Below are 11,761 nucleotides of genomic sequence, written 5' to 3'. Positions count from 1 at the left end.
GTACATGACCTTCCTGGCATAAACCCACTTTGGACTTCCCAAATCTTTGTTTCCGTTATTTTCATTACCCTACTAATAAGTATTTTTGAATATATTTTACTTGCGGTGCTTAATAAGCTAATCCCTCTGTAATTATTGCACTCGCCTTTATCTCCCTTTCTCTTGTATATTGGTACTATAATCGCTTCTTTCAAATCGTCTGGGACGTCTCCCATCTCGAAACATAAATTTATCAATTCGCAAACTCTATGTGGTATGTACTCTCCACCGTATTTAAGCATTTCAGCATTGAAAGAAAAATTTATTTTTTTTCATAGATCCAAAAATTTCATTTCAAATTTTCACTAGATACCAAATATATTTCAAAACTATTCTAGCCGAATTTTTTGATTATCCCAAAATTTAAAAAAATTAGAGCCTGTATAACCGAACTGTTAAGCGCGAAGTGCGATTATCGCAATGAGAATGTAATCGCCAAGGCCGTAGGTACTTTGAGAACCTTCTTTAATGACAAATTAAAAAAAAGTGTTCAGCTTCACGTAAGAAAAGGGAAAATGATTAAACAATCACGGCAGGGCCCTATTAGGATCAGGAAAAATAAAATGTGAATATTATTTTGCAATATCAGAATAAGCAGTACCAGACCAAGGTACACACAAAAAATTGTAATAGACATTTAATATAATAGTTTTTAACATAGAATGTAAAAAATTTCGCATTGTGGTCTGTGCACAAATGTGGAGGGTAATGCCAAGACAGAGCGCGGAGCGCGAGGTAAGTACATTACCGAGCGCGGAGAGCGAGATAAATATATTATTGAGCGCGAAGCGCGAGAACCAACAGCCGCGCGGCTTAGGCGCGCTCAAACTAGCGAGCGAAGCGACCCGCGCGCGCAGCACGCTTCTAGTCTAAGATCACAGAAACCAGGTAGAAGAATTGTCCACTCGGGACAATCTATTAATTTCAAAAAGCTGACGAAACGTAAAAAAAATACGCTTCCATTCAGCTTGACGCGGCCGACAAATTTGTCTGATAAAACTTTTTCATTGGACAATTATTCCTCAAGCTAAACAATAAAACCTTAGACAATTTTCCGATCAAATATCGATGTTTTATAAAACTCAACTCGCGATTATTCGGCCGTTTGTAGATATTCAAATTTTTGTGGTTTATTATCAGCATATAATCAATGACTATAAGCAAACGCACCTTGTTTTAAAAAAGTAATTTGTTTTTGTTTAATAACAAATTAATTCCTAACAAAAATCATGTTTCGCCAACTTCGACCAGTAACTCGGTCATCGAAAAAATATCAGTTGGAATAACTTATCGCGAGAAAGTTGTTCACTAGACTTTGAGAAACTTTTTCTGAACATTGAAGGAAAACCATCCAAAACGCTTCAGCAGCAGCGTGCGTTGATTTGAACTCGCTGCAATTTTCACAATTTTCGATAGATTTTCTTCAGATTTCCAGAAAAACCTTCTCTAAGTCCAGTTCTCTGACTGGCCTACTGTTCGAAGTTGGCGAATCGTCGTTTTCGTTGGAAATTATGTTATTATTAAACAAAAACAAACGTTACTTATTTAAAAAAGTGCATTATTTATAGCCATCGCTTATAAATTGATAATACATCATACAAATTTCCAACATTTTTATTGACAAACGGCCCAATAATCGCGATTTGGGTTTTATAAAACATCGATTTTTGATAGAAAAATTGTCCAATTTTTTATTGTTTACCTTGAGTAATAACTGTTAAACAAAAAAGTTTAATAACAAGATCTCCGGCCGCGTCCAGCTAAAGACAAAGATATATTTTGTTTTACGTTTTAGTCACTTCTTTTTTATCGATAGATTGTGCCAAGTGGACAATTTTTCTACGCGGTTTCGAGTGCTTAGCGAGTTATTGCATCCATCACGTCAATCGTTTCATGTACTCTCTAAACCGAGAAATGGATCACTCCGATATTCCTGGTGCACTCACAAAATATTCCCATATATTCTTTCAATATTCCCAGGTATTCCCAGATATTCTTGAAATTCTTTATATTCCCAAATATTTTTAATATTCTTTTTATTCCTAAATATCCCTACACATTCCTGAATATTCCCACATATTCCGGAAAATTCACAAACATTCTGAAATATTATATTATCCAATTCCCCAATTTTGGCATGTCGATACTATATTTTGCTACTATTAAAAAAAAAGTAAACTAAATACACGATTTTTCACGACTGTTCGCTAATACCTCTATTTCTTTACTTTAACCTGAACAATATTTTCCAACTTCTTCGCTCATTGGCTGAAATAATATATGCGACGCACTTAACAAATTGCAAAGTACCAGAAAATGGTCTCAATGGCCTCAAACTTATTTTTTAATGATTAAAATAAATCATATTTGTTATATCCAAAAATTATTAATAACAATTTTGTAGATCCTTATAGTGTGAACGACTTTCGCCTATTAATTTTTTTTGTACATTGTGTCACTTTTGTAACGAAAAAATGTGCGTTCCATAAAAAAAGGATTGATTACAAAATTATATATAATTTCTGGGTGTACAATTAATTTTTATTAATTAAATTTTGTCGTAACTTACGCCATTCTCAGAAAAATTTAATTTGTATACTTTTAATATTATTTTTCACGTATATGACTAAAATTACGCATCCTATCAAAAAGTAATTTATAACAAATTTGTGAATCTTTTTTTGGAACATACTTTAAAGAATAAATAAAATGGATGATTTTCTCATAATTTCCTATTACGCGTCATTTGCCTTAAAATTTTAATTTTGTAAATGCAATAACTCTGATCAATTTTTTTATCGAAAAAATTCGTGGGGATAACTTGTTCGTCTTCTTTAGTACTACGAATAGTTTCAAATTTATATTTTATTGCTGCTAAGTCAACTGAAATCTTTTGCGGATAAAAATTATTTTTTTGTTGTTGAAAATTTGTCTTTTTGATTTACAAATTCACCTGTTTTAGTAGAATTTTCATTTTTCTTGAACAAAAATGCAACTGATTGGTTGCAGATAGCAATCTTTTTGAACATTCATACGGTTAAAAATTCGACTATTTACTAGAAAATGAACTTATTGATCGCAATTATTATTTTGGTGTTGGAAAATGAACTGGAATCTTCTTTGGATGAAAATTGAACTGTTTATTTGAAGTTTTTTTTTAATTTATCTGTTTTAGAAGAAGTTTTAGCTTTCTTGAATAAAAATGCAACAGTTTAGTTAAAAATTCAACAATTTTCTTGAAAAGTCTTAAATTTTTGTTGAAAATTCTGCTGTTATTTTGAAAATTTAACTATTTCATAGAAAACGTACTTTTTGTTCAAAATTAATATTTTAGGGTTGAAAATAGAACTGAAATCTTTTCTGAATGAAAAATTGATATATCAGCTATTTGAAAAATATTATTTTTAAATTAAAAAGTCACCTGTTTTAACAGAAGTTAAAGTTTTTAAAAGTTAAGTGAAATATTTCATAGTTGAAAATTGAACTTAAAAAAAATGTGTCGTTTTTTATTAAAAATTCATCTGCTTTAGTACTAATTTCATCTCTCTTGAATATAAATGAAAATATTTTCCTTTGTGGTTAAAAGTTCGTTTTTTTTTAATTGAAAGTTCAACTTTCTTCGTTGATACTTATTTCTTGTTTAAAAATCCATATTTTGATCATGAAAAGTCAACTGGAATCTTTTGTAACAGAAATTTAGTTCTAAAAATTCATCTTTTTGATTGAAAAAATTGTTTTATTTTGTTAACAATTAATCCCTTTTGTTTAAAAAGTTTCCTTTTCGGATTGAAAATTTAATTCTTTTCGTAAAAACTTATTTTTTGTTTAAAAAATTGATATTTTGATTTTGAAAAGTCAACTGGAATATTTTTCCTATAAAAATTCAATTTAGAGAAAAAACTTAATACAAATTTATGTTATATAAGAGAAATTTCATCAATTTTGTTAAAAAGTTATTCTTTATGGTAAAAAATTCGTCTCTTGGATTGAAAATTCAATTTTTTTAGTCGAAACTTATTTCTCGTATAAAAATCGATATTTTGACCGTGAGAAGTCAACTGAAATATTTTTAAACAGAAATTCGGTAGATATTAAATTTTTTCTATGAAAATGCAACTTTTTGGTTAAAAATTATTCATCTTTGCTTCAGTATTCTACTAATTTATTTGAAAGATTTGTTTGAATCACTTTGTTAAGGTAACATTTTTTTGTGTTTGAAGATTTATATTTTTAGTTGTAAATTTATCTTTTTGGTTAAAAGTTGAACTATTTTGTTGAAATTTAATCTTTTTAAAATAAAAATTACACTTTTTGGGTAAAAGTTAAACTACATATAAAAAAAATGTAATTTTATCAATCTTTTTTTGAAGAATGGTCTCCTTTTTTGGTTAAAAAAATCTTCTTGGTTTGAAATTTCATGTTTGTTGAGTAAAAATGCATCAGTTTTATGAAAAATTAAGTTTTTGCTGAAAATTAATATTTTTTGTTTGAAGATTCATACTTTTTGTTTGAAAATCCCTAGGTTGTAGAGAAAATTTCTCTTAGGGCTCGCAGGTTCAATAATTTAAATAAACTTTTATTTCTTGCTTGAGTAATGAATCTTTGTTTTTTTGGAAATTCGTCTTTTAGTTGAAAACTTGGCATTTTACGTTAAAATTCTATCTATTTTGTTAAAAATCCATCTTTTATCATAGAAAAAACATTTTTTTGTTTAAAATGAATTAATGATTAAAAAAAAATTTGTATCTAAAATAATGTTTTGTTCCGTTTTATGTCTAATTTTACTAGCAATAACCAGCAAAAACGTTCAATAAATGTACGATAACTAGCATTCTTTTGAGAAAAGATATTCGCGTTCTTGTTTTAATTAGATGGGATTTACTACCACAAATCTTGGTATCTAAGTAATAAAATATCCACTTTTCAAAATATTGCTCAAGCATGATAAAAGTTTTTTTTTGCAGATAAGTGGATCATGTGAGATGATCCGTTATAATCGCTTGAATCGTATTTTAATCCAGCCTGCTCGTATATGTTGCAGAATATTTGCATACTCTTTAGGTTTGCAGTTTACATTATACACATTGCACACACCTGTTAGCGGTACATTTTCAGATTTAATTTAAGAGATAAAGGAAAGTGAAATTAAGGCTGTTGGTGCAAATTTCGCGGTACGTACCTCGCATGAGTCCTTCTGTCCATTCGCGTAACCGGCACACAGAAAACTATCCAGGATCAACTTGGAGTGACCAGCCGTTTGGAACATCTCTTGACATACTGAATTTTCCATTATTGGTACATGCACTTCCTGCAGTACTGAAGGAACTCCACCATCTGAAAATTGATAAAAAAATTTTCTCTAATAATTCCTAAATCACAAAATTAACTTGATGGATAGTTTGATTTTTATTTTCACGGTGGTGAAAAAGATATCTACACTAATGGATGTTAACTATTTCTGATGATAATATAGATTCCTTCAAATTACTCTTATCATAAATGTAACGCCTGGCTCGAGATAGCGTATATTTTTGAAAAAGATTCTTCTTTCGATCTCTCTAGCAACCAACCGGCAATCGGAAGTCCTGTGGTTCGATTCCCAGTGGAGCGACAAAAGTGGATATTTTTTCAGAAAAAATTTAATTTTACAAAATTTCCTATTCTATTTGACCATATATTTCTTATGTCAATCTGTCATCTATTTACTTTGTAATATCTTAAAATTTTAAGTTAGCAAATATCTTCGAGAGTATTCTAAAAATCTATAATTTTTGAAGAATTTAAATTTTTTTAATGATCAATTCATATTGAAAAGTGTTTCGGGTACAAGATAATGCTTTTGGAGGGTTTTGCTATAAAAAACTGTTTAAAATGTTTTTTACAAATAAAAATATACATTTTTTAATTTGCGCATACATTTTAGTAATTATAGCGTGTTCTTTTTTATTTGTAAAAAGAAATTTTGAAAAATCTTTGTGTCAATTTTGTGTCAAAATCCAAGTCGACTTGGTTTTTCTAGAGAACGACTCAATTTGAAAATTAGACTATTTCGGGGAGAAAATATGTTGTTTCTAGAGAAAATAAGGCGATATGTATTTTTTCGACTTCCAAAAAAAAGAAGACATTTTTTAAAAATTTACGCGTATTCAAATGTTGTGCTTTGTTGTCCAAAAACCCATTTCTGAACCTCTATTACTTCTGATCTGATTGAGATATTTATTACTTTCTTTTTGATTCTAATAGCTTTCATAGTCTTCTTCAAAATCCGCCGTAGAATTATAAATATATGTAAAATTAAGAAAATGACAGCGGTTTTTCCGAAAATATTTAAAATCAATTTTCTCAAAAAAATGAGATTTAAACTATTGCCAATGAAAAAAATTTTTTTGAACTTGTACTCTAATAATAAAGATGTCTTGTAAGTTTGACGCTTACTAAATAACTTTTGTAGCTAGGAGAATTCTTTTTTCTTACAATCGAATTCTCTACATTTTCTTGGAAACAACGACAGATATGAAAGATTGTTAAGATAAAAGTTTGCACGTCTAAAAAGTTCTAAGAAAAAATTTTAATGTTCTTTTGCGGTATTTTTCATTGTTTACGAGGAAAGTTCAAATATTACATTTTCAGGAAAAAAAATTCCTAGGCTCAAACATGGCTTAGCCCGCATGACAATGATATGTTTTCCTTCTAATATTAGCAGAAATTTTTCAAAAATATTTAGAAGAATGAAAAAGGTGGGGTTACCAAAAAATATATTCTTTTCATTTTTTCAAAATTTGAAGAAAATCGATTTTTAATATTTTTTAGAAAAAACGCTGCCATTTCGTTAATTTTAAATAATTTTTTCTCAAAAGTTACAGAGGTTTAGAGAAAAAAATGAGTCTTTTCTAAAAAGCATAGAATTTTTAAAATCATAAATTAAATTTTTTTTGCAAATCGAAAAAATACGTATGTCAATTTTTATATTTTTTATCTAATACAAAAATTGTTCTTGTTTTTCGACGCAAGGTACCAAACTGTGTTTCTTGAATTAAAACAAATCCTCAAACTTTTTCGATCCTGAAGAAATAGACATTCTTAGAAAATTAATTCTCCTATTTTGTTAAAACTATTTGGAATTGCTCAAAAAAGTTTAAAATAGGTGTAAATTGTCTCTAAGAATGCTTAATGACATTGGTATGCAAATATAAAAAATGCTTTATTTTTCATAAATACGTATTTTATTTCATAACATTTTCATTGCAAAGTATGTAGAAATAATAATTTAATTAAAACTAATCACATGTTAACTGTGTTTTTAAATAATGTCATCAAATTTAATAAATTAATTAATTTTGTGGCTGTTATTGAATAGATGGGCTTTTAGGTTTTAATGAAATCGACTAAAAATTATTTTTCAGTAACAATTTTGGAGATTACTTTATTTTTCGATGAAAATTATTATTAGTTTAAACAAACTTAATAAAAAATGCACTATTCAGCTATTTTTAAACACACAAATTTTTTTAAACTACATTAATCATCAGTAACTACACAATGAACTCCTACGTAGATAATTTATCAGCAGGTAAACATTTTTTGTTTATATAATTTTATAAGCAAATTAAACCTCATGCTACTTTTTAACGAATGAAAATGACATTTTTTAAAGATATATATGAAAAAACAAAGTATATATTACAAAAAATGTCTTAATTGTGCATTTGTTTATTAAACTTGTTTAAATCATTAATAATTTTCACAGGAAAATAAAGTAATGACGAAAATTGTATTGAAAGGTAATTTCTAGTCCATTCCATGAAAATCCGAAGACCTATCTATTCAATAACAGCTAATATATTAATTTGTTTATGATAATTGATAATATCTAATGTTAAAAGAAATATTCAACATGTAATAAGTGGCAAATGAATATTATTCTTTCATATATGGTGATTCAAATTTTTTCAAAAAAATGTCTAAGTATTGTTAATCCGTAAGAAAGAATTTTTGTTGATTAATTTGTTTATATAAAGAAATATATAGTGAGCATTGCTAGAAAAAATTTACTCTAATTTTAAAAAATGTTAGCAATTGAAAACTGTGTTAACCAAATATGATAGGATAAGCTTTTAGAGAAAAACTATTTTTTCACGTCCGAAAAAATGGATTTTGTTTTAAATATCAAAAAAACACATTTTAATCATTCATGCTTATCTTAAGCACACTGCACAACTTATATTCATTTCGCTTAAAAGTTCGCATACCTAAAGTAAAAAAGCAACAATTAAAAACTTTTTTTAAAATAAACTATATAACATTAATGTTTCTATAATTTTTTAAAATTTTCTTTAATATAATATGCTTGCACAAAAGTTTGTTATTCGTTCGATTAATAATAGCAGGCACAATTTTTTTTAATTTGGTCTAATTTTGGAAACTCCTCCAACCACATTAATTTTTATTTGGTTTATATTATTTTGTATGTTATTATATTATTATGTTATGATATTTTATGTCATTGTATAGTATTATTACTGTATTATTATATGCAATATAAAAAAAGAAAGGAAATCGATGACCCAATTTTTCCTTTTCAAATGCAATGCTTCAATAATAATATATTCGAACCATGTTACAGACCCGATTTGATTCGATATCATCCATGGCTAATTATTTTACTAAATTTGGAATAAATAGCAGTAATTAAACTAATTATTATATAAGCATCAAATTAAATTTTATAAATTATTAATTAAATGCCATTATATTATAATGGAATTGCAGTAAATTTAAATTGAATTTTGGACAATTTAACTTAGTGCTAAGGAATTTTACGTAAGTTCTAGTGAATTTCAAGAACATTCCTTTGAATTCGATTAACAGAGAGAAACAAATACATTTAAGTTAAATTTTATTATTTTATGTTGAATTCTTGTATTTAATAAAGTCCACTAAATTGAAATTGAAAACTATCATTTCAAATTAAATTCTTGTTATTTCAAGTGGAATAGATTGAATTAAACTAAATTAAAATATGATATAATTCAATTATGGTCAAATCAACTGCAAATTCAAAGAAACTCTAGAAAAATAACTGAAAAGTAATATAAATTCATGAGAATCATACGCAAATCAGTCAAATTTAATCACTCAATACAGTCAAATTTCAGATAAATTTAGGTAAATTCAAATCAAATCGACTAAATTTCAATTGAATTCAATTATGCTCATACTGAATAATATATATTTGACGATTTCGAGAAAATCAACTTTGAAATATTCCCCACAGGTCAGATACAGTTTGGCAAAAAACAATTCCTATCGGCCGGTAGCTCAGGCAGTAGCACTTGCGCTGCATAGCCGGAAGGTTGCGTGTTCGACTCTCGTCGCCTGAACTTTTTTAAACTATTTTTTTTCATTTATTAACATTTTTATAAATATAGCTTTTTTAATTATCATCAAAAATTGTATGAATAATAATTTGTTAATGCCATTTTCATGAAAAAACGAACTTTTTTTAACTTTATCATGTTTTTTGAAAAAAAAAAACAGATTTTATATAAATGTAATTCATTTTTACATAATGTTTAATAATCATATTCAAAATTACACGTACGATGAAAGTTTTAGAAACGAAAATTTGTATTTTTAATCGCATTTCGTACTTTCCGTAGCAAATATTTCTTTGACTGGTCACTTTTTTGTTAAAAAATTCTGATCAAAAACATAATGTTCCGTTCAAATCATCTCATTTATAATCTCATTTATAAGTCTCAAATGTAATAGGTAAACATTTCGAAAGAAAATTTGTTTACAAAAAACATGATAAAGTTAAAAGAAGTCTGTTTTCCGTGAATATGGGCAATTAAAATATTATTATTAGCAGAATTATTGGAGAATATTGAAGAAAATTATATTTACAGAAATGTTAATAAATAAAAAATACAATAAATATGTAAGAAAGAGGCAAAAAAGCGCATATTACTGCTTTAAAAAATTATTATTAAGGTATTCAGGGGACATTAGAAAATATACCAACGGTAACTGAACCTTTTACAATTTTATTATTAAAATTAAAGAAATTGAAATGAGATTAAAATCAGATATAAAATCCTATTTCTCACATTTCTTTACTCTTTTTTATTTTTGTACAAGGAGGAAAATGATTTTATTTTCCTTTTTAGGAGAAAAAAGTGTTTTTCTTCATATTTTTTCAAATTTCAATTGGAACATTTTATGGTGGTTCTCCAAATTTGGTCGCTGGATTCCTAGATTTATTTTCAGGAATTCTGCACATTAATTTTAATTTATTTTCATTTTTCGGTCTCCCATTGTTAGATTAAGCGACTAAAAATCTAAGGGAAATGAGACATCTTATTCACGTTTAATATTTCCCCTATCTCCCCTTTTCTTTCGTAGAAAAAATCACCCTATTTCCTTTTGTTGTGCTCATTTAGCACTGTGATCTCTACATTTATTATTTGTGTATTTTAGAAATTTTTTTCACGTTTTTAATGTTTCTTGCACTTTATTAAATTAGAAATATGTCTGGAGTGGTCAATCATTGTACTGATTTATTAATCGGCATAATGGTTGGCCACTTAGGGAATTTTTACAGTTTAAGAATATATAGAAAACACTATAAGCGTCCAACGAAATTAAAGTAGCTCAGCTTATTAGCCGAAATGTTGCAGGTTCGATTCTCGCTGCCAACATTCTTTTTATTTATTAAAATTATCATCAATATAATTTTGTAATTTCTTAGCGGGCATTTTTAATTTGTTCAATATATTAATTGAAAAATAAAAAACTATCATCTAGGTCGAGACGGTATTTATATTTTGTAACTTTCGAACCAAACATTTCTTTGATGCAAAAAAAACATCTATATTTCCAAACGACACTCTAAAGAATCTTATTCTTGTAAAAACTCATCGTTTATCCCATAAAATACAAAGCTTAGAAAATCTCGTTCATACTTCCAATTTTAAATATGACTGGTAAAAACTATGACAAAAATGAATGATATTTATAGAACATACCTACATAACTATGCCTATGCTATGATATGCTATGATACTATGTTGAATGTTAAATAGTGTCGATTACTGGACTATAACTTTTAAATAAAAAAATAAGAAAACAAAAAAAAATCTGCCTCAGTCCGGATTTGAACCAGGAACGCCACTATACATGAGTGGAGAGTTAACATACTATATCATAGCATATTATTAGGTCAGTGACACCACCCCCACTCTTAATTTTCGGGTTTTCTATAGCCCACTGAATTGCGCTCTAAATGCGCTCAAATGCGCCACAGATGAAAAATTTGGCGCCACAAAACTGTAGGAGTTAGCGTCTCGCTAACCTCCCCCTCATTTGAAAAATCAAAGTTTAATTCACAGGGCCTTGAAGATCTTCAAATGCACGCTATAGCAAAAATAAAAAATGTTGCGCCACATTGATAACCGAGTAATCAGGGATCAAAATGAGGGGAAGGGGGGGGGGGGGGGGGGGGGGGGGGGGCTGGAGTCATTTTTCTAAACTAATAATATTTTTTCAAAATCATCATAGCATGATAGGCAGTGTAACGCATATAGAGGTCGCCAAATTTTACGAAGTGATGACCAACAAAATAAAAAGCTATAGGGTTTCATATGCGCTCAAATGCGCCAGAAAGAAAAAAATTTCAACCACATTGATAAACGAGTTATAAACGATCAAAATGGGGCAATCC

The 11,761-nt window shown here is 27.9% G+C and overlaps 1 protein-coding gene across 1 annotated transcript in view; it reads right to left on the bottom strand.

The window, feature by feature from the left end:
• The window catches only part of LOC117174774 (serine protease filzig), an 81,470-nt gene that overhangs the window by 2,811 nt on the left and 66,898 nt on the right, over positions 1-11,761 (bottom strand). Inside the window, exon 7 of the mRNA XM_033364130.1 lies at positions 5,219-5,373. Coding sequence (XP_033220021.1) covers positions 5,219-5,373 — 155 coding nt within the window. The remainder of the gene's footprint in view (positions 1-5,218; positions 5,374-11,761) is intronic.

This window comes from Belonocnema kinseyi, chromosome 6 (genome assembly GCF_010883055.1).
Source record: "Belonocnema kinseyi isolate 2016_QV_RU_SX_M_011 chromosome 6, B_treatae_v1, whole genome shotgun sequence".
Taxonomy (NCBI): Eukaryota; Metazoa; Arthropoda; class Insecta; order Hymenoptera; family Cynipidae; genus Belonocnema; species Belonocnema kinseyi.
The sequence above is the reverse complement of the archived record's forward strand: the minus strand, read 5'-3'. Positions and strand labels throughout refer to the sequence as shown.